At 39.1% G+C, this 24,938-nt stretch overlaps 1 protein-coding gene across 1 annotated transcript in view; it reads left to right on the top strand.

Moving 5' to 3' along the window:
* The window catches only part of LOC103182627 (histone deacetylase 9), a 317,211-nt gene that overhangs the window by 156,802 nt on the left and 135,471 nt on the right, over window positions 1-24,938 (top strand). The window contains exons 8-9 of the mRNA XM_007899699.2: window positions 15,535-15,666; window positions 21,805-21,908. Of these exons, the coding sequence (XP_007897890.2) occupies window positions 15,535-15,666; window positions 21,805-21,908 (236 nt within the window). The remainder of the gene's footprint in view (window positions 1-15,534; window positions 15,667-21,804; window positions 21,909-24,938) is intronic.

Genomic DNA, 24,938 nt, shown 5'->3' with positions numbered 1-24,938 from the left:
GTGATCCTCTGGGGAATGGGGAGCCAGGGGAGCCAAGCGAGGGTGGGGGTGATAGGGTTATGGAGCCTGGTGTGGGAGGACATGAGCTGCAGAGTTCTGGATGATCTGCAACTTGTGGATGGAAGAGTTATGAAGGGCAAGAAGTAGGGAGTTGGCATAGTTGAGCCTAGATGTGACAATGCGTGGATGAGGGTTTTGGTGACCTAAGGGTTAGGCAGTCGCAGATCCGGGGGACGTTGTGGGGATGGGAGAAGGCAGAGCGGGTCATGGCATGGATGTGGGGTAGAAAGGATAGTTGAGGTTCACACAAAGTCCCGAGGTTCCGGACTGACTTAGGAAGGTAGAGTGTGCATCCTTGGATGGTGATGCTGTCAGTGCCTGAAGTGTAGAGGTGCTGACGGGAGCCAATCAGGAGAGCCTCAGTCTTGTTGACATTCAACTGTAGAAAGTTGGCTCTCATTCAGGCTTGATGTTTAACAGACATTCTGTTAAGACAGCAATAGTCTTGGAGTCGAGGGTGGAGCTGGAGAGATAGAGTTGGGTGTCATCTGCGTACATGTGGAAATTGATCCCATGTCTATGGATGATACCAAGAGAGAGCATGTACATGTTGAAGAAGAGAGGCCCAAGCATAGAGCCCTGAGGTACACTGCACTTATTACAAGCCTATCATATATATTGTAAGTAGATATACCTAGGTAAGCATGAACGGGAGGAAGGGAGGGTGGGATGGATGGAAATAATTCCACACATAAGGGACATAGATAAATAGTTGACTTTGAGCTACACTTCTTCATCTTGTGCAGGAACTACATTGACCTTCCTTGATTTTTATTCCAACTCATGGAATCTATGCAGATTCTCTCTTTCAAACCTTTCCTCTGGGCTCTAACTGAGGTCACCTTCTTCAATCGTTGAAATGTCATCTACCACCACCACTGCCTCACCCGTAACTCAGCTGAAACTCTCAGCCACATCTTTGTCACCAGACATGACGTTTCCATCACCCTGCATGAAGATCTCCTCAACTTCATCCACTACAAAATTTAGACCATACAGAACTTTGCAGCCTTATACTCTCCCACAATAGGTTCAGTTAGCCAATCACCCCATCCTCGCTTGGCTCCACTGGCTTCCTGTCCCTGAGTGGATCAATTTTAAGATCCTCATCCACACATTGAAATGCCTCCTTGGTCCTATGCTCACACTATGTCTGCAATCACCTGGGATCCTATTCCCCAAATGTTCCCTCTCTTTGCCAACCTGCTTTATGGCCCCAACTCATTTTCCCCCACCATCGGCAGACAAACCTTCAGTTACTTTGTCCCATCCCTTTTCAACTCTCCTGAAATCCCTCTACTCCTCCCTATTCCTCCTGCTTTCAAATCCCACCTGAATATGTAGCTCTTTGCTCTTTCAGCCAATTTCTCCAAACGTCCCCTTCCCAGCTCAGGCTACTGCTCAGTTGTTGTAAAACACTTTCAGATGTCCTCCCCACACAAAAGGTGCTATACAAGTGAGAAAATCATTATTAAACGACCTGATTGTTTCATTCATATCCCCTAGAACGGCTTTTTAAGTTTTACTTTTAAAATCGTTTTTAGGCCTGTATCTGATAAATAAACACATAGTCGTGACTTAAAGATGTTCCCAATCTGGGCAAGATCTGTTTATGACCAGTTGTCTAAGTGATACTGCTATCTTTTTATCAGGATGTTAATGTGCCTTTAAGAACCTTCTTCATATCATTTGCAACACAGGATACAGGTGTAAGAAATGACTTGTGATTATGCTTTGTAGTGGAATCATTTTCCTTTCCTTTCCTGTTTGACTAAATTGATGTACAAACTCGGGGAACCTTTACCACCAAATTCTGGAGGAATGATGAGAATTTCCAAAAAAGTCTTTTCCTGTTTCTCGGATTTCCAGTGTTTGCTTTTACTCGCCAGATCACTGCCTGTTCACCGCAGGCCCCTGCTCCCCCCCATTTCCTGTCCCTTCTCATTAACTCTTGATTTGTGGTCGGCACGCACAGGGGCCAATACAAAGATGGCACTTGTTCCTCTTTCAAAATGTTATCAAACATGTAGGATTGGCAGCTGTCAGGCACAAAAAAAACGAAGAACGTTGAATGAGCCTTGACGGTTGTGTTTGTTTTTTTTAAGCAACCTCTTTTGCAAGGAGCAAGGATGCAAGAATTTGTACGGTGTCAACTGGTGACTTTCAGAGGGGCTTGAGGTTATTTTATTTTGGATATGAATCTGAAAGCCTGTTGCTATGTGCAATAAAAGAATCAATTCACTTAGTGAAAATCTCATTAGATTTTTCAATGGGATTATATGACAACTGCCAGGTGTCATAAAACTTAAACAGGACCGATTATTTCTTCTAAAATTTACAGCATATTTTATGTGAGCAACTTTGTTTTAGATGCCTTTAGCTAAAAGCTGTTGGTCTGGTGACTCAACTCACTGATGTACTAGAATAATTGTTATAATATCATCCTCGCATTTCATATCACGCATATAACATAATTAGCATAGACTTATAATTCATATGATTTGATGTTGTTGAGACATCTAAAAGCGCTTCACAAGATATATTTTAAAGTGGTGGGACTGTGTGTATTTTGTGGGTGGACATTGTTGATATAACGTTAAGTAAATACTCACATTTAGGGAGCAGATTGGTGGTGGTATTTGAGGAAAGAAATACCTTTCGGCTCACATCGAATGGGCCGGATCCTCACAACTTCCACCCCACCCACCCCACCTGGACACAATTCTTACAATAAATCCTGTGAAGAGCTTTGAAACGATTGCTCCCCCAGACAGTTCTGAAGGCCAGTCAGTTCTGACCAGCAGCAGCTGAAGATCAAGTTGTTTGTTCATTCTTACCTTGAGAGGATACCTGGCCCAGGGGGATTGGATAGGAACTGAGAGAATCGGTACCTTCACAAAAATTACACTCCTTCATATTTTGTTCATTTTAAGCAGCACCTTGTTAAAATAATGCCTGGCTCATTTCATATGTTACAAGGATCAAACACATTGTAATTCAAGCCATGTGCGAACCTGTTTTAGATTTTCATTCTTACCAGACTCATAGATCACAGTAAAGCTAACCATTGCTGATATTAAATACAATATGATTGACAAAATGAGATGCAAACTTTATCTGAAGAATCCTCAGTCCAATGTGACATAGCTATATGTCATAGCAAACAAAAAATAATCTTATCTTGATAGTTGTGATGACCAGAATAAGTGAAGGCAGATACTTTGGTGAGAGAACAGTTAAAATACATTGAAATGTAATTAAATGAAGAAATATATGCAATATAATTGCTATTTCATTACCCTGCTAAAGTGGGACTTTGGTGAGGGTGGGATCGGATCAGGTTCAATGCCTGTGCAATGGAGTATCTTGCTATTATGTTAATATTTACATAAATAATGCAGTCTGAGTGAAGTACAGGAGAATGCCCAGCACATGAGCAGTTGTGTCTTAGGAGAGGATGAAAGGAATCAAATGTTTTCAAGATAGGTGGAAAGAGTAGAAAATTGACGGAAAAAAATGTTCACCTGCTAGAATCTATAGGCCCGAAATGTCACCTAATCTTTTTAACCTGCAAGAATTTTGCTTCAAAAATATGCAATTATGCAGAATTGTGACAAATTCTTCAATTTAAAATGTATCAGGTTTTCTTGAATTCTTCCATTTGGAAGCCGTTTCCTTTTAAGAAAACCAGGTTAGAAATTGAACTGAATTTAAGAAATGTCCACAATTTTCACTACTTCAGTGAGTGAGTCGTAAACTTATGGAACAGGTTCTCTAGTGATACAGTGGAAGAAGAAAGTGTAATTTATTTCAAGAACAAATTAGATAGATTTCTGCTAGAAAATAATATCTTAGGATACAGTACATAGTTTGGAACATGACATGTGAAGCAACTGGCGGGTTGACTGCCTGATGTGAAAACCGCTATATAAATGTAAAGTTGTATTGTTATAGTATATTGCAAGACTTGATTGATTTGAGCCTTAAGGTGCTCTTCTGACATCCAGGTTGAGGTGTCCAAAAGGCTCCAATAGCAGTATTACTGTGAAGAAGAATTCATCTGGATGATGAGACAGAAGAGCAGCTGGACTGGAATCATCCAGTCTACGCAATGAGAATTCAAATGAATTCTGGTTAGTTGAAGTCTCAACTTGGATTCCTTTGGAACTGAATTCACAATCCAAATGTAAAAAAACTGCATAGAATTAGCATGTAAGTTTTTACTATCTGCTCAGAGCAAGATAACCTGCTCTTCATGTTTAACTTTCCCTACAGCAAGAAGTTACAGTCTTCATATTTTAGGCTTCTGCCCACAAAATATACAGTCAATTCACTTTACAGTGTATTCTGTGAAGTGCTTTGAGACATCTCGAAGATGTTAAAAGGCACTATATCAAATGCAAGGATTATTATTCTGTATCAAGCTTAGACAGATGAGTCTTTATTCCAAGGACACTTCCCTTTCCCAGTAAAATACTTTCTATGAACAATGGAATTACTAAGGATAAAATGTTTCTCCACAAACTAGACCACCGGACTTTTAAGAAGTTCTTCAAATAACAAATATGATAAATTAATAAAATGCATCTACTTTTATTGATGTAGTGAAAGCATAGTTGGTTGCCAGTGTGGCGGTTGGGGAAGCATCAAACCCTTCTGCTTAAAGGATTTCCAGTTAAAATGATGTGGGAGGGGCGGGGGGGATAATGCAATATGTGATATTATCATCAGTGTATTACGTGGACTTAAAATGCAGTGATAAACAGTCAATAGTTATTGCAGTCAATGACCTAGATGATGACGCCTCTATCCCCCCGCCCCCCCATCCCAGCCAAGAAGAGTGATAACTGTTAACTCTTTGTGGAGTCCTGTAGCTCAGTGGTTAGAGCACTCGCTTTGCAAGTGAGAGACCTGAGTTCAATTCCAGGCAGGGCGAAACCTTGGGCAAGTTTCCTTACTCCTCACGCCTAATAATAATCCCTCCAAAAACCAAAAACAATAATAAATTGGTCATTTTCAATCTCCGACTGTTTGTGGGACATTGCTGTGCGAATTGGCTGCCGCGTTCACCCACAAATATACAGTCAATTCACTTTACAGTGTGTTCTGTGAAGCGCTTTGGGACATCCTCCTGACTTGAAAAGCGCTATATCAAATGCAAGGATTATTATTATTATTAACAGTGATAACTATACCAGTGATATCTGCTTTTAAGTGCATTGATCATCAATATGACATTCCTCCCCAACCCCACCCCCACCTCCCACAAATGTCATTGCAAACTTGAAGACTCCCTATTGAGGTAAAGTCACGTACTCACAAGTTAAGCAGAACTGATACATTTGAAGTTCCTGTGAGTTTGGATCTCATTTCGAGTCATATTTCTAGTTCACACTGCAATTTATGAGGCAAAGACAAATTCAGAGTGGATCCATGTATAGTTAGGCTGGCCGCTGTCCACACTGGCTTTGCTTGCTTTTTTCTCCAATGCCACAAAATAGCTACTCAGCTCAGTTCCACATATTGTTTCCCAGAGGCCAGAGCTGTACCTCACAGACGCTGCTTCGATGTGTAACTATGCTGCAGATGAATTGCATGCGGTCTGTCAAGCAATGCTGTTTTTCAGAGGAAGCAAAGACTGATGCAGCTGAGTGTGACACTAATGATATGAAAATGGTTTCAAGGCTGAACATGTGAAAGTAATCTGTCCCATACGTTGGAGTGGGTCATACTGTATTTGTGAATAGGTTACATGCTTAGATCCCTGTGAAAGTGAAAATAGCCAGCACTTTATTGATACATGTCAACAAGTAATTGTGAATAAGAGAATTTAGGTACCAGAGGGTTTAGGTAAATATAGTTGGGTTAATAGTCTAGCATGGCGATGGATGGTAGGCAAGATAGCAAGAGATTATAATAGGAAATACTGATTTTAAAATTCTAATATTTCTATTACTCTCTCTACTGGAACACTGGCATATTCAGATGAAGTACTCTGGTTAGTAGAGACAATTACATTTGAAAAGAGAGTGCTGTCAGTGGCTGACAAGAAAGACATTTTACTTTGGTGACTATATGGATGGTCCAATGTCAAGATTGACAACATCATTATGTGCTTGGTCACAACAGTCACCATCGATTTATTATTTTTATTATACCTACTCAAATCTAAGAGCCAGGTAAATATCTACAATTCTAAGATGTTCTAAGGTGCACCCTGATATTAAAGGTAGTGTTTAATGTGGAGTCCTGTATATCAGTGGGTAGAGCACTCGCCTCGCAACAACAACAAAATTACATTTGTAAAGCGCCTTTCACATCGGGAGGACGACCCAAGGCATTCGCCTCGCAAACAGGAGACCTAGGTTCAATACCCGGCAGGGCAAAATATTGGGCAAGTTTCCTTACTCCACATGCCTCTGTTTACCTAGCAGTAAGTAGGCACCTGGTTATTAATCGATTGGCAGATTGCTTTTCTGGGGGTAATAATTCCTTAAAAAAAATTAGTCACTGTTTGTGTGACACTGTTGTGCGCTATTGGCTGCCGCGTTTCACCCACAAAATAGACAGTCAATTCACTTTACAGTATATTCTGTGAAGCACTTTGAGACGTCTCGAAGACGTCATAAGGCGCTATATCAAATGCAAGGATTATTACACTATTATTATAGTGTTTAATGAAAAATCATGTTTCTTAGATTTCATTAAATATTAGTTGATCAAATAGTTGTGGCACAGAAAAGATGGAGTGACATTTCTGTACAGAAAATGTTTATTTCTAAACATAGGACAGAATTTGTGGTCTTTTTAAAGTGTTTCTTATGTTATTTAAGGAATGTTCAATAACTGCCAGTAGGTGGAGCACTCTTCTCCAGTCCAATTTGTGCACAGCAATGTCCCACAACAGTCATGATTTTTTTTGAGGGGTGAGGGACATTGTTGGCTAGGACATCAGGAGAAATTCCCTTCTCTTTTTGAATAGCACCATGGGATCATTAACATCCACCTGAATATGCAGTTTAACATGTGATCCAAAAGGACAGCATCTCCATCATTGGAGTGTTAACCTAGACTTATGCGCTCCAAGCCCCAATATGGGGTTTGACCTCACAACCTTCTGATGCAGAATGATACAAACTGAGTCAGGCCTACACCAAAACTATCCGGATATTTACACAATAGTTGAATGTGGGGATCACATATGCTGGCAACTGATGTTGGTCAGTATCAGAGGGAGAGGTATTAATGGATTGTGCTGTTTTTCAAAGTTGGAACGACGTGGGTGATGTACTTCCATTTACCTGAAGGAGGAGCCCTCACTAGGATTTTTGTTAAGAAATCCCATTAGAAATTACCGCATTCTAGTTCTTAATATCAAAATGGTTGCACTTTGCAGCAAAAGGACCTTCTTGTTGTATCCATTTCCCACTACCATCAAATAAGGCAAAAAAAGGTTCTATTTGGCTTATGCGATGAAGCTGGGAAGCACATGGCGAAATACATTCCTCACAGTCTGTACGAGCCTGCGCTTTGTGTGCACTGCGATTCACTTCAAGGCCAATTCTGGTTTAAATGACATAAATGAAGCAAACCATGACACTGCGGAAAAAAAAGAAAACAAATCCTTAGTCAAGATGACAAGACCAAAAACGTGATGTGATGGATTCATGCTGGGTACAGCCATTTCAAAACTTTCTGACCTCTGATGTCACCCTCATGTCAAAGGGCTCCAAACATCCCGAATCAATTAGTAATGTCTAAATGTGTTGTCATCCATGTCATCAATATCCATGGATTGCTGGAAACTGCAGGCTGTAATCTCGTCTGCTTGCACAAACTAAAATGAGGCCTAAAAAGGCTTCTGTGAAGGAAGAACTCTCGTAGCCACCTTCAAAGCTGGATTGTGGTATTTCCAAACACTTTATTACCAGCCATCTGAAAAAAAATCAAAGCTTTTATCGTATTTTGCTTTTTATTGTTAGCAGCAGGGAAACCTTTTGAAATAATATCTCTCCCCTTCGTGGATCCTTTTTATAACACAAACCCACTTACAAAAGTAGCTCTATAAATAGAGGTTTTTTTTATCCTCCTGTTGTAGGTTAGTTATATTCCTGCCTCAAATTCACAATATGAATGTTCTTATACCATGCTTTTACAATCATTCTGGTAATTCATGAACAAGTGTCTCCTCCACACCCTCCACCTGTAGTGTCACATTTCCATTGCTGGCTGAAATAGTTTATCTTCTAAAAGACTATGTTGTGAAAAGTTGTCTTTTCCTGAAGTTATATTACAGTTTTCTTCACTGTGATGCAGTCATGATATTGAATTGTCACGAATAGTGTTGTGTTGACATTGATTCTGAAGTGCACCAAATCGCCTCTAGATTTTCACATCAAAGCTATGCCTCCAGCTGTAGGATAGTTATTGGATAATGGGAGCCAATGCAACTTTCAAACTGTTAAAAACAAATTGCTTTTAAGGTTTCCAAAGAATAAGAGGAACATCCTGAGCAAGAGGCACACTGAGCTATTGTGTTAAGTAATCCTTGAGTTTGATACAATACCTTTCACATCGGGTAGATATCTCAAAGTTTCACAGAGCATACTGTAAAATGTAGTAATTATATATTTGTAGGTGAATACAGCAGCCACTTTATACACAGCAATGACTGTAGACTAGGATGCCCTTACATCACTATGCAGCATTGACTGAAGCCTGGGAACAGTTTGCCTGTTTGTAGCATCAAGGAGAAAAGTGGGATTGTTACCTCTGATGCAATGTTGACCTTGATAAGCTATTCTAAATGTTTTATAGGTGCTTAATCTTCCCACCACTATATACGTATCAATGCTAGCAGTTAAAACTATGTATTATCTGCCAGTAGTTGCTGGAATTAGGTGAATTGGATTTCTTTTATGGTTTGCTAACTGGTTGCTAACTGGCCTTTCACAGATTGGGATAGCACCACCACCAGGATACAAGCAATACTAGAAACGCAGCTCCCTCGTGTCCCCTGCACACAGCTCCCCTGCACACAGCTCCCGCTGAGAGGAGCTTTGAGAGTTTCAGCCAATCAGGCTGGTAGCAGACATTTTTTATTTTGGTCGTCACCACCTCCTCACTGAGCACCAGTGGCATTTGCAATGCCAGAAATGCAAACTTGCAGAGTAAAACAAGCAAGTCTACTGCATGCTTTGGACCTAACAAATGTATTAAATCATTGTCTGACCATGTTGGCTGAATTTTTTAGTGATGATAATTACCTTGGTTGTTAGTAATCACCATTGTTAATTAACACTTTACTGGCTGCAATTTGTATTCTACATATGATATTAAATTCCATTATGTAGGTTATGAATGTTATGATTACAATTGATAACTAGACTTGAGTATTCTACCCCGCTTGAAGGATGCTATATAAATGCAAGTTGTTGTATTTTAAAGATCTGCTCTGATCATATCAATGCCCACTTGTGGTCAATAAAAGTATTCAGGTTAATTAATGCAAGGAATGTGTGGTTACAAAATCACCCAAATGTTACCTCTGCATTTATTCTTCAACTGTGCCTACGGTCACCTCTGCTCTCTCTCCAGCTTGGCTCAGGCTCCTCCATTGTTAAGCCTCTGAGATCCCATAAAAATGCAAGTTATTGTTGAGATTGTATTCTAAAAAGGGTTAAATAATTATAATTAATTGTAATAATAATAATCCTTGTATTTAAAATATAATAGCATCTATTATATCCAGAAAATCTCAAAGGCATCATAGCGTTTCCTAAAAGGTGTGTATCTTTTGTAGGCGAACTCGGCAACCAATTTGCACACAGCAAATGTCATGAGGTGAATGATGAATCTTATTTTTTGGTTGATTGCTAGCCTGGTCACCTTGGAAAACTCTCTTCTAACCCATCTAAGCATGATCGGATATCTCGCTCTGCTGCTTAGCACTCTATTCAGTGGGAGAATTGGTAGTTAGATACTTCTACTAACCAGACGTTAGGCCAGCTCAGAGTACCAGGGTGGCTGGAGTCTGGATTTCGGTTGATGAGTCTTCATTGTGCCCATGACAGAGTCCCTGCTGCTAGAATGTAGCAAAATGGATTAGGTTACGGATTCTGAACTTCATTTATTTGCACAATAGACTGATTTACACATCAGGAGCTATGATCCTATTATGATATATTTTTGGTAACGGAGGGCTGCATTTTATCTTATATTTTATTTTATAGTGTATAAATGTATTACATCTCATTGTAAAAAAAATTATCATAGTATACCATCTAACTCCCACCGTCCGTTCAGCTGCCAACTCATGTTTCCCACTCACCTCCCAACTCAACTCATGTCTCCCACTCACCTCCCAACTCAAATCGTGTCTCCATCTAACTCCGCTCTGTATCCCCGACCTTCCTTACTCAGCTCCTGCTTTCCACTTACCTCAGGATTTAACTCCTATCCTGCACTCACCTTCTGACTCTCATCTCCCACTCATCTCCTGACTCTGCTCTTGACTCCATGACTCAGATGTGGTCTACAATCAGCTCCCAACTCAGATACTGCTTCCACGATTTCTCTAAAATTGGCACAATCTACATCCGCATATACAGTATTCTCCACCCTCTCTTTAGGTAACGTAGCTAAATCATTAATTCTCTGTTCATCTTTGCTTGTCTGAGTTTGAATTTCTAACCCATTGTTGTAGATTTGTTTGACTATCAAACATATTGTTAGGGTTCAGTTTATCAATCACTTATGTTGTGCTTTTCCTTTCCTCCCACCCTCACTGTGGTTACCTAAACGGCTTGAAATCAGACACTTCATTCTGTTTGATCCCCCTTTCATGTCCTTCTGCATGGCATGTTGGGATGAAATCCTTTTAGCTGCAAGTAGAGAGACTCTTTTGTTTTTTGCCTCCATAATATAACTGCTGTGGCAGAGTGCAGTGATGAATCTTTGTTATTAGTGCTGTAGTTGAAAAGCTGTTACATATTCTTTTCTGTGTGAAGGGGAGCAGTAGAAGGCTTGACAGGAAATGTTCTGCTTATATGATTGATCTGAATTGCAATGAGGGATGAATATGTGGCCAAAAATAGAAACTAATCTACGCAGCTGTGCGTGAAATAGATTTGTGTATAATTCCAGCTTCCCTCAGCCTGCCCTGAAGAGCTCTCACCAAACCCAGAGGATTTGCATTACATTAGGCAGCCTCTCTAATGGAAATCTCTTTACTGCTCAGCAGCACAGGGAGGTTATAAATAAAATGACCCTGAACAGAATGACAGGCATGTTTACTCTTTATTTTTGAACGTTTTTCATGAAACCTGAAGGGGCTTCGGTGTGGGACTCGTTTTTTTAAACTTCACGACTGATGACAGTCCTGAGGACACCTGCGGGAAGAATTGTTTCCTTTCCGTAGCTCACTGGCAGACTGCGCCGACAGCCTGTCTGCTTTTGGTGCAATTAAATATACCCAGTAACAAGTAAATATTAGATAGTTAGAATGTGTTTTGCTTGGGGTGTTAAAATACCCTCTCTCCCCACAAAGTGCCAATCCCTTGGCAGGTTTAGAAGCAGACGTATTTATCTTGATATAGTGAGAAGTGAATTATCACTCATAGCACCCCAAAATACGACTGTTTGTGGGACATTGCTGTGCGCAATTGGCTGCCGCGTTCGCCCACAAATATACAGTCAATTCACTTTACAGTGTGTTCTGTGAAGCGCTTTGGGACGTCCTCCCGACGTGAAAAGCGCTATATCAAATGCAAGGATTATTATTATTATTATTATAAAATATCTCATGTTCTGATACTTAATTTTAACACTGTCTTAAATTTTAAGATTGCATATAATTTTGGAAAACTGTCTTAAATTCAGTCTTAATTTGAAAAATAATTTCAAGTGGTCCTTTCTCAGTGCTGTAATGAGAAACCAGGCTGAGAGGCCAATACTGTACCTCCACTGCTGGACATCAGCAAGGCTGAAAAGACCAGCAGAAAAGATTGATGTAAATCAAGTAGGAGTTAAGTGTTAAGTTTGGGGTTTCAAATCATGTGAATTGTAATAAGAAGGAAATCTAAGCAGATGAGGAGGTCCTGGGAGAAAATGGATTGGATTGGGAAAAGGGAGGAGGAAAACAGAGTAGGATGTAGTCTTTGGAGTTTGGAAGGAACAAAAGAGGAAAGCTCAGAGGAGCAATGCAGACATTTGTATCAGTACACCACAGAGAGGCAAGAAAGGTTAAAATGAAGAAAGAGAAGAGTAATTTCCCTCCAGAAAAGAGGCCTTTTATATATTCTGCCCACAGATGTGTGAGAGAGGAGCTGGAAGAGCCTTGCCACCTTTGCCAGTAAAACCAAAGTAATGGATAAATTTGGGCTGAGAGTTAAGAGCTGCTGAGGAGAAAAAAATGCTTGATATGTTTTTGTGCAATACAAATAGAACACAATAGACCCCAATTACATGTAAGCAAGATATTTTGTGAATTACATGATGTGATAAAGTAGAGAGTGTATTCACGTAATGGGTCTCAATGGGAACAATCCTTTTGAAGATTGTGTTTTAAAATGAAATGGAAATGTAGAACAAAAATGTATTAATTATCAATTTAAAAAGAAGCAGAGAGAATAATAATAATCCTTGCATTTGGTATAGCACTTTATCACGTTATTGAGACATCTCAAAGCGTTTCACAGAGTACAAAAAGTGTTTCAAAGTGAACAAAACGCAAAATACTGCGGATGCTGGAATCTGAAACAAAAACAGAGAGAGCTGGGAAAACTCAGCAGGTCCGGCAGCATCTATGGAGAAATGAAAGTGAGTCAACGTTTCGGGTCCACAACCCTTCGTCACGACCTGAAACATTGACTCACTTTCCTTTCTCCATAGATGCTGCCTGATCTGCTGAGTTTTCCCAGTTCTCTCTGTTTTTGATACTGTAAAGTGAATTGACTGTTCAATTTGTGGGCAAAACGCGGCAGCCAATTGCACACAGCAGTAACCTACAAATATTTGTGGTATGAGTGATCAATTATTATTATTATTTTATTTTGTTTGAAGGGATTATTACCCCTGGAAAGCAATTCCCCCCAATTGACTAACAACCAGGTTCCTACTTACTGCTAGGTAAACAGAGGCATGCGGAGTAAGGAAACTAGCCTAAGGTTTTGCCCTGCCCTGGAATCGAATCCAGGTCCTTTCTCTTGGCACAGCGAGCGTTTTACCAATATGCTACTGGAATCCACAAAACAAGCATGTTCTAACTTGAAAACTTTTGTCCGTCTTATTATCTTAATATCTCTGTGTCCTTATTACGGTTGCGTAAATAATTCACCCTTCATTATAACCTACATTGCACATAAGCCTGCATTTTTAAGCACAGAGATTTTAACAGTATATATTAAGAACAGATGCATTTTTCTTATTATTTTGATTTTATTGTGACCCCCCCCCCCTTTCTCCCTTGTAGGTTTCCTCTGGCTATGCACTAATCAGCACTAAAAGGTCAGGCAGGTGACCTGCTCCCAGGCCTCTGCCAATGGTGTGCTTAAACTGATCGCTAATAAGCACATGAGAAAAGCTGAGATTGACTTGATCTCCCTAACTAGTCCCCTTCTCCCTGCAGTGAAACATCAAGCCTCTAATCAGATGGAAGCTCGAACTTAACAAATAAATACACCTGTAAAATACACAGTCACTACACTTTACAGTATAATTGTGAAGCACTTTAAGACATCATCTTAATGTGAAAAGTGCTATATCAAATGTAAAGATAATAATGAGTTCTAATCGTCAGTTAATATGTCAGACTCAAACTCATGGTCTGGTCTAACACCCAGTGCAGTACTAGGGGAATTCTAGGAATTTTACGTATTTTTTGGATAAGATGGTAGGCCAACTTCCAGTCTGCCTGTTCAATTAGACTTTAAAGATCCCACAGAGCTATTCAAAAAGCGATGAGAATTTCTGTCGGTTCCCTGACCAACAATCCTCAGATGAATTGGTCACTTCACCTCAAGGCTGATTGTGGGACCTGCTGTACATAAAATGGCTGCCTTATTGCTTACAAAAGACTTACTGCACTTGACAATAATTACTACAACAACAACTTGCATTTATATTGCGCCTTTCGTGTAGGCAGGCATCTTGGAGAGCTGAACAGTGGTAGTGTCTTGACGACGAGCTGGGGGGCGGGGTGATGTAACTGTAAGTACCGTAGTGGAAGAAGGACTTCAGGCGTGATCTACAAATGGGGAAGGAGGGGCAAGGCAGAGGGATTGAGGGAGACAGTTCCAAAGTTTTAGGTGTAGTGGCTGAAAATGCAGAGTTTGTGGAGCGTAGGAGGGGTCTAAGGACAAGTAGCAAACTGGGGCCAGATGAGCAGAGGCAGTGGGTGATGGAGTGAGGAGTAAGCAGGTTGGAGAGGTGCCAGGGTATGAAGGGATTTGTAGATGAGTGTGAGGATCTTGAAGTCGATAGGGAGCCAATGGAGCCTGGCAAGGACTGGTGTGATGGAAGCATGGAGTTTAGAGTGGTTTAGTATAAAGGGTGGTGAAATTTTGCATTAATTGGAGACATTGCTATAAAAGCACTTTGAAACATTCACTGATAAGTTGCTACAATTTTTTAAATATATAGTTTAAGCCTATTTCAAATGTTGGAGCAGATGTTTAGGAGGCAGCTCTTTGAAAAATGACTATAAATGAGTTTTGCTCCAAATCGATGGAAGTGCTTTGATCTTGACTCTCAAGGCTAGGACCTCCTCGGTGTTATAATTGCAGTCATAAATACAGTGCTGTACTGCTATGAGTCTACATAGTTACAGCGTGAAGTCAGAAAGTGAGAGCTGCTCTTGAAAATGGATTTCTGCTGCTATAAACAAATTAACTGTATTGATGAACTGGCAGTTTTGATGCGGTAACTTTTGCACGTGTTTAGGCAGCGGAATTTTGAGATTTATATGCCTTACGACAGGCGAAAAACAATGAAAGCAAAGAATTAAATAGGTTGGGAACGCCACAGGAACAGTTTGACGAGTGTTATGGTCACAAGGGAAGAATGTGCTTTGTAAAGACTGGTTGCAGTGAGGTACTCCCTGCACCGTTCTCTCTCCTGGTTTATGTGTTCTAGTTTATGATTCATCTTCCTGTTTGTGGTGAGATTTAAAAGAAAATTTGGGGGGTGTTTGTGTTTCACTTGTCCAAAATTCTTCAAAAAGAATTGTGGAAAACCGGCTTCCAGATTAAAATTTTGCAAAATTCTGCACAACCTTGAATGTGAAAGCAATGATCTTGCTAAGATATTAAGTTAGAGGATTAGTTCATAAATAAGCTCCCACTGATACAATAAGAGGGAGAGAACTTATTGAAATCTCATCCAACCTGATGTCCTCCCATCAATCCTGCTGCTATAAGCTGTAAATGCTATCTTAGTGTTGGTTGCCCTAACTCTTATTTTCTCCTATGTCTACAGCCTCAGAGCCAAATTTGAAGGTGCGCTCCAGGTTAAAACAGAAAGTAGCAGAGAGGAGGAGTAGTCCACTGTTGCGCAGGAAAGATGGCACCATCATCAGCACCTTTAAGAAGAGATCACTTGAGAGAACAGGTAGCTGAGAAGAATATGGAAGAATTTTCATGATATTCTTCATACTAGCATTGTTCTATTAGGGTATCATGATTGTAACCAAGACCTTTGCTGTATTTCACTTAGCACAAAGATTCAAGAACTGTTCATTTTAAATGGTTTAGTTTGTTGTAATATATCGATCGCAGCATGTTTATAAACTGCAGTTTCTCAAAATTGTTATATAGATATGTTGCATCAAGATCAGAACATCAAATGTAAGGATTATCATTATTTTTATAATTCAAAAGCCAATTGGGCAACTAAGGAGCTGAAATTCTGTCATAGTCTTGGTAGGGTTAATGAAAGAATGTGGAGAGAGAAATAAAGTAACAAGTCTTAAAATCCTTACGAAATTCCATGAATCATTTCTTGTGGTGTCAAGAAATTGACATTATCAATGCAAAAATTTTAACTTACCCTTATTAATGGATTCAAACCACTGTTAGTTTGTTTTCTAATTTCCATTGTTGTAGACAGCTTTAAGTCCAGTGTTTTTGATTTGATACATGTTGGGATAAACATGCTATATTCTACTACAGAAGAGACCAAATGGTGCATTGGACAGCAGGTAGGAGGGGTACCTGTTCCTTTAAGTAAAAGCATCTTTATTTTCATTACTGCAGCCCTCAGTCATCTTTATCTCTTAGACAAAACATTGGTTCCAGGCAGTGAGGTCCGGCTCCTTATCTGATCTTCCTCTGCAGTTAGTAATGAGAGACCATTTATTCCAACACATTGCCTTGAGAAATCATTGCTGCACATGGATGAGTTGAACTTGTACTATTGATGTAGTCAGAGTCTTTCTCTGAACAAAATCTCAAATTTATAACATACACAGGCTACTAGGGCACATTTGCTGGACAATCTAGGTTGGAGGAGGGGCGTGATGACTTCCATCTTCATCATATTCCCAACTTCTGAAAGACGGCATTTTAAAGATTTGCTGGATTGAAAAAAGAGGTTTGAGAAAGCTCCTCTGTTTCCAGAAAAGACCAGAAGCAGAAACTCTGTTTCGACTCAAACCAAGCCTTCAAAATAACTCAACAGCAAACCTGTCAACTCCTCTCTCTAACCTGGTGGCCCTCTTGCTAGAAGCACAAGAAAGAATATTTAGTTCTCATGAAGTGCCGAATTGTCTTCACAATGTGGGGGGTCATTTAGATGTTAACGAGTACATAATGATCCCAGTCGTTGCAACATACCTTCCATGTGCTGTACCTGTGGAATGTACCCCAATATCTGATGAATGCAGAACATAAGGATTCTGTGGCTGTTTACGTTCTTCAGACAACCCACTTCATCTTTGCTCAGCCAGTCAACCCCAACGTGCCAGCCACACCCTGGCGACTGGACCAGTTTCCTTTTTTTTCAAATTCTTCCTGTGTATCATCTAGTGATCAAACAACCAGAAAGTAGATGTCTGCTTTGAACAACGTACTCAAATTGTCCAAGCTTTGAAGAGGCCGGGGAGCAGCAATCAAGGTCTCCAGTCAGCGTGGCAGAAGCTATGCTGTACATCACTGCCTTCTTGGCAGAGAAACAACTCTTCCCCATCTTTTTCATCACAAACTACCACCTGAAGCTTGCCAAGAATAAAAACCTACTCAAATGACTAATCTGTTAATGGCTTGTATTATAATTGGGTTTAGGCTTCCACAATTTGTATGATTTGGGTGGAAAGGTTGTGACAACTAAAAGATCACCTCAGTTTCTCGTAAAGAAAAATAAACTTCCAACTTTGAAGAACTACAGATATCCAGTGCTACATTACTATGTGAGACAGATGGTGCCACTGAAATGATTGTCGTAATGCAACTATTACTTCCAATTTTTTTTATGTTTGTGGTCATAATTTGGGGCAGTTTATATTTCAATATATTTGTGTAACATTTATACACTTGGCTATGTTTTGTTAGTGATGTGTGCATGTGGTATACAGTGGAAGTAATGGAATTATTTACTCTTTAGTTTTGTTTAGCCAATAATGTGCTTTTATTTTTGCAACAATCTTTCACATTCAATGCCACTCTAATAAAGTGCAAAAGATTTTGATATGCACCTTGTATGATATTTATGCCCACAAGTGCTTTATCTATTAATAAAACAAATCTGTACTTTTCCCAAATAACATTTGTCAAAATGTTGTGCCTTGAACAGATGATCATACCCTATGGTCTGATATGCAATAAAATATTTTTGACCTCATGAACTGTGTAAGATTTTCAAATGAACTTATACTGTTCAGGGCTACTGTACAGGAGATTGACAAACTGTTATGTTCTATTGACATAGTCCACAGATTAAGGAGATGTAGCCAAATAGCAATGGCTTCAGAAGGCACCAAAGCATGCCCAGATTCCAATAATTTGCTTGCTACCAGTTAGGTTAAATGACTCTTATCTCCAGGCTTGAGTAGCTCTCACTATAATGTGGATGCTAGGTGATGGGAACTTGTTACTGGCACGAACTGGGCAGTCAGAGGGCCCTTCAAATATCAGGCTTTGACTGGCCATGTCACTTCCCACTTGGTGTAAATTCTTGGGAAGATGTCTGCCTCTTCCAGAATATTTTAAGCGAGATTCAATTAATGAAAAAAGAAAACTGTCATTAACGTTTTCAACATTTGCTCCTAGAATTCTAAACCTTTGTATGAGAAAAAATAATATACAAGTCTATGGGGAAAGAGCAGGGAATTAAATTAGATTAGATAGCTCCAATCTGGGGCAGCGATCACTTGGACAGATTGAATGGCTTCCTTGAGTGCTATAAATGTTCTTTGTAGACGAACAGATAGGACGAGATAAGGCCATTCAGCCTAGCAAAACATCTTCTTCTAATAGAGCATATAAAGTTTTGGTTATCAAGGCCTTTACCTTAATGATTTAATCTCATGAGGGAATATCTGAGTACATGAAGTCTGGCTATGTGGACCACAATGACCTTTTCGGGTTTTCTTCAATACACTTCAATGTTCCTAAATTTTGTGAAATCTCCCCCAACCCTTAAAGAGAATGGTTCCAAATGTTAGGCCACCAGTCTAACATAATAACTATTATACCACTTATTCTGCACATTTCCATAGTCCTGGCAACATAGGTACCATATGTCCCATACTGCTTTCAATCATCTTCATCTTTACTCACCATGCATTTTGGTGACCACTGAAAGGAAGCTTAGTACAAGATATTTATCTGGAGGAAAGGAGGTCATCTTTTCATAGTGGAAGTGGGAAAATGGATGAATATTCTCTGGGTTTCTTTGAGTATTCTTGGGTACCTTTTGCACGGTCAGTTTCGTAAACATTGGCCGAATGTCTATTTCTTGTTCATTAGTTTCTTGTTTTCTTGCATGCCTTCACAAGGGTTGAGGAAATTAAAGCTTATTCTTTGTCCTGGAAGAACCATGGAGTTACTTTCTCTGTGTCGTGACTGAACACGCTGCTTCCTTAGTAAATTGGCCTCTGAACTGATTCACAGCCACCTTCCAGGCAGTGTGGAGGTTATTACACACGTCTCAAATTTAGTTGTTAGGCATTCATCCAAAATGTCAGTGCAAGATTAAACAAAGTCAGGTTTGGGGAATTATTTATGTTTGCATTGTTTATCACAACTGTTCAAATATCAAAAAGTCAAACTTCATGCTAATTGAAACCAGAGTCTGATTCCATCCAGTGTAAACAATATGGCTAGGAAAGTTGAAATCATTTTGGTTCTGTTGACTGGAATAACTATATGGTGCATGTACATTTCAACCCGAGTTTTGCTTAATTGTAAACTTGAATGGTTATTTATCTGATTGAAGAAAGCCCAGGTAGATATTGGATAGATGCAGACTATTTTATAGAAATATATATTTTTATTGTTAGCCAGTTATCTGATACACACGGAAACCCATCACCATGCTTAAGAGTACCCAAACCAAATTGAGAGTTTATAGAAATATACAGGAATACATTGACACTCACTGCAGTGCAGTACTGAGAGTGTCACATTGTTGAGGATGCCGTCTTTCAGAAGAAATGTTAAACTGAATTCCTGTTTCTTTGTTCTGATGAGTCAGATGGACATCAAAGAGCAATATTTGGAAGAAGAACAGAGTTCTTCAATGTCCTGGCCGTTATTGTTCGCTTATTTTTATTCACCCCCTCGATACCCCATTAAACAAACATTCAATTAATCCATCAGTTAACTAATTTGGAACTTATCTTATTTCTGTTTGTGGGACATTGCTGATGCAGGTTACCTTCTGTATTTACACATAATGATAGCCACTATAATGTCAAGAGATCTCAAAATGCTTGAGGTGTGAAGCACTTTCAGGTAATTTGATATAAGGTGCCATGTCAAATGCAAGTATTATTACTGACTATAAGTGCTTGGTTTACATCTGATTTTTTTTAAGCATTTTTTTTTACCATTTTTCTCAAATGTTTTCTGTTATCTTCTTCCCCTTTAATATCAGCACCAAGTACAACTATTTTGGATTGAATCTGTGAATCTCAGTTCTTTGGATACAATTTGAAAAGTAGGGGCCAGTACTGACCCCTGTTTGTTACCTTTTCCATTTCAAATGAGCTTCACTTAGGACTACTTACTCCTTGCTTCCTTTCCAGGCAGTTACTAATCAATGATCCTGTCTTGCCCTCGCTGCTCACTGATATTCATTTTAAAGGAGTCTTTTGTGTATCACTTTTATCCAAAACCTTTTTGGAAAAAAATGATTTTTAATGGGACGGAGACAGCATCATGTGTCTTTTGACAAATACAACAATTCTTTTTAAAAATCTGAAATGGTCAATCAATATCTACTCCATGTGCGGTCTGGAATTTACACCAATCTCAGATTGTAAGACAATTTTGTCTTAAAAGTTAAGATTGCATGATTGTGGAAAATTCTGGAGAATTCACTGTTAATTTGGGAGCTGGTTTCCACAGTTCTCTAAGAGAAACAGCTTCCAAATTATGATTAAATAGAAGATTTTCTCACAATTTTGTGCTAAAATGTTAAGACAAAACAGATTTCCATCCTATGGTGGAATTTAGGCCTCTGATTTATTAGATTCGGTCCCTTGAAGCTATCTTGAAGGTCTACCTCATTAATGTCAAAGACCAGGTGCTCCAATAACAATAATAATAATCTGTGCATTTAATATAGCGCCTTATCACATCTTCGAGATGTCTCAAAGCACATCAAAGAATATACTGTAAAATAAATTGACTGTATATTTTGAGAGCGAAACGCAGCAGCTAGTTACGCACAGCAGTGTCCCACAAACAATAGTGGATTGAAGTAACCATTTATGTTTTTTTTTGAAGGAATTATTACCACCAGAAAAGTGATCCACCAATCGACTAACAACTGGGTTCCAACTTACTGCTCAGTAAACAGAGGCGAATGGAGTAAGGAAACTTGCCCACCATTTTGCCCTGCCGGGAATCGAACCAAGATCTCTCGCTTGTGAGGCGAGTGCCCTAACCACTGAGCTACAGGACTCCAGGGTCCACAAATGAGATGTGGTGGACCCTGGACAGCATAGTCTTAGGCTCTTTCCCACCAAATACCTTAAGAGGTTTCCTTTGACTACTTCCCATCTTCCATACACTGTTATTTCCCCCTTACTTTGGATGCTCCATGCAGAATGTGCATATCATTTTTAATATTTAAAATTATTCAGCATTTGTCTTATAAAGCACAGTCACAGCATTTTATATTAGATCCTGCAAAGAGCTTTGGGGCATTTTTACGATACGATAGGTGTTATATCAAATGTAATGATTATTTAGGTGTATTTTAACATTGACAAAAAAATCACCAGTGTGTGTGATGGGTTTTAGTTCAGCTTCATTGGCTGACCAGGTTGTTTAGCAGTCAGATCTACATTTTAAAAAATCATACAATTCTAAAGTTATTTTGGAAAGCTAAGCAAGGTAATATATTATATCTATCTATATATGTATGTAGATTTATTTCTCACCTGTTTCATAAATGGGAGAGGAGGGCAGAGTATATTACAGATAGATATTAAATCCTACAAAATAACTTGTGTTCTGCAGATTCTTCTCACCATACACAGTAACAGTTGTAGTTTCTGATAAATGTTTTGTTTTCTTCTTACAGATTCTACATTGTGTAATAGCGCTCCAGGTTCAGGTCCCAGCTCTCCCAACAACACCTCCAGTGCGCTGGCAACAGAGAATGGGGTGTCTCATTTACACACTGAGGTAAGACCTCCAATATTGTGCATCACTGGCCATTAAGCACTCTGAGACACTGCCCTGCATGAAGGCGCTATTTAATGCAAGTTATTGTTTTTGCTATACTCTTTTTTGTTTTTCTTTCTGCTCTGTCTCATGTACTTTCTAGTTCTTTATCTCATGCATTATAATAAATTATAGTAATCCTTGCATTTGGTATAGCACCTTTTCACATCGTCGAGATGTCTCAAAGCGCTTCACACGATATACTGTAAAGTGGTGTGACTGTATTATTTGTGGGTGTTCCCTCTTTATTTCATCTCTCATTCTGTCTCTTGTGCATTCTCTCTCACTTAATGCTCTGTCACCTTTTGTCTTGAGTGTTCTCTATCACTTCATGTACTCTACCGCTGTATTTTTCCTCTCTGCCTCGTAGCATCTCACGTTTTTAAGCCTTTTTAGCATTAATACCAGCAGGGAGAATTTCTTGGGGAATAATTCACTCAACAAAGTATTCCAAAACGCAGCTTGATAAAAAGCAGCTGAGATTTCAGGTGCGCTGTCAGAATTCTGTGACTTAACTCATCCTATTGATGTCTGAAGACCTCAGTTGGCTCCGACTGTGCCATTTGCAGTAATTGCTCGATACAGCTTTGCATGGGCCAACATTTGAGATTTTGAATGTAATCATTGGTTAATTCATTTTCTCTTGAGGAACATGGGTGATGTTTGTCTTGTACAGTATTAATAGGAAAAACTGTACAAGTGGAGGAATATTTTGCATTGGAAAAGAATGATATATTTTTAGTTTATTTAGACTAACTGGTGCAGTCAATTGGCAAAAAGTTGCATTTCTGAGTTTGTATCTAGTCCAAACTCTTTGACAGTTGTAAGAGACTGAGATTTTGGAAACTCTTATTCCTGTTCTTTCCCCTGGTGTACATGCATCCAAATTAATAATGGATCACCTTAAGGCTGTTTGTGGGATCTTACTGGCACAAAATATGCAACTATTTATATGGCTGCATATAAATAGTGTCAGTCTGGCTCAGTTGTATCATTATCACCTCCGAATCAAAAGGTTGTGGATTCAAGACTCTTGACAGTACTGGATTTACAGTCTAGGCTGATACTGTATTGCAATGGTAGGGGTGCGCTGCATTGTTAGAGATGGCAACCTCAGATGAGATGTTAAACCGAGGTCCCATTTTCTTGTTCAGGTGGACTTGGAGCTCAAAGACTAGGGGAGCACTGCAGTGTAAAATGACATGTTAAATCAAAATCTAATCTGCCTGTTCAGGTGGACATTAAAGATGCCAAGATGAAACAGAGAAGGAAATAACTCTTTGTTTCCTAGCCAATAATTCCCCAGATTTTAAAAAAAATGGTCATTCACTTTGTGGCTGTCTGTGGGATAATAATAATAATAATCCTTGCATTTGATATAGCGTCTTATCACATCTTCGAGATGTCTCAAAGCTCTTTACAGAATATACTGTAAAGTGAATTAACTGTATATTTTGTGGGTGAAATGTTAAAGGGATGCAGTATTACTGTGTGCAAATTGGTCACAGCATATACCGATTGATGCACAGTCACCGCTCTTTAAAGAAAGACTCTGAAGTGAGTTAAGATGTTTTGACATAAGTCATGATTGAAATTATTTGCACACAAAAAACATTCACTGCAATTGACAGTAATTATTTATGAAGAGCTTTGAAATGTTTTAATGTTTAAAGTGTTATAAAAATGCAAGTTTCCTTCCTTCCTCGCTCCCTTCCTTCCTTCCTCCCTCCCTCCCCAATATAGAGCTGTTCGATAGCCAACACAAGTTAACTCAAAATTGAAACAGTAAGAGTCCACATAGATAGTTGGCATGGAAAACACATTGGTTTCTCATTGGTAGTGACAATAGGTACTCTGCTGAGGTGGGGGCTAAGGTTCAGTCTTGGGACATATTAATGTGACTATTACTCTTTGTCTCACTTGAGCTATACCTAAAATGAGAAATTGATGGTCGTCAAACATTCAAAGGTGAGCATCTTCTATTGCCCAAGGTTTATGTTCTTCACTGAGATCCCTAGGGTTTATGCACCTCACTAAGATGACTGTAAAGGTCATCCCTTCCCTGTGAAGAATGATTTCAGCAAAGAATTAGATAGGTATTTCTCGTCTACTCAATAATATACACTGCATAGCTTATGTACCAGAAACTTGAACCTTCTGTCAACAGTAAATGATACTGCTTTAGTCCTGCCATGCTGTGCCACATAACCTTAAGTCCAATAGCCTCATCAGTTTTATTCTTATTTTATCACCTGTTGTCCCTTCAGTTGCATTGTACAGCCGTATTCAAGATGCTTATTATATGACAGACGTAAAACTAAAATAGTACTGTTTTATCATTGAAAAAAAATGGTGCTATATTATTCTTAGTCATAAATAGGCAGCAGCAGGTTTAAAACTGCAATTCAATCTGAATTGGTCACTGGCTCCTCCAACTTTGTGTTGGTGGTTTATCACATCATCAGTATACCTCAGTTAAATTACAGCTTTAAACATTGCCAGCCATCTATTAGCCTATATATGCGTTAGAAATTTGCAGAGAACCACTTTTCCAGATGTTGTATGATAGAAAGCGGATGTTTGAAAGGCAGCAGATTAAAGTCAGTAATTATCATCCACGACAGCTATTGTTTAACCCTTTGCAGGTCTCCATGAGCAAGTCTGCAGCAAAATCAAAAGACATGACATGAAATGTAAATAAATGTAGCAAAACATTTAGACAGGACTGTGAATAGATATTTCCTATCATGGCCTAACATCATCTATTGCTTTTTTATTTTAAAAGAATATCCCATAAGCAATAATAATAATAATGAAAACCCTTGCATTTGACATAGTGCCTTATCATGTCTCAAAACACTACACAGAATATACTATAGAGTGAATTGACACTATACCTTGTGTGCAAAATGTGGCAGCCAATTATGTACAGCAGTGTCATAGAAACAGTCGTGGATTGATTGACCAATTTATTATTTTGTTAAGTGATTA

The sequence above is a fragment of the Callorhinchus milii genome, unplaced genomic scaffold (genome assembly GCF_018977255.1).
Source record: "Callorhinchus milii isolate IMCB2004 unplaced genomic scaffold, IMCB_Cmil_1.0 Scaffold35, whole genome shotgun sequence".
Lineage (NCBI taxonomy): Eukaryota > Metazoa > Chordata > Chondrichthyes > Chimaeriformes > Callorhinchidae > Callorhinchus > Callorhinchus milii.
The sequence above is the reverse complement of the archived record's forward strand: the minus strand, read 5'-3'. Positions and strand labels throughout refer to the sequence as shown.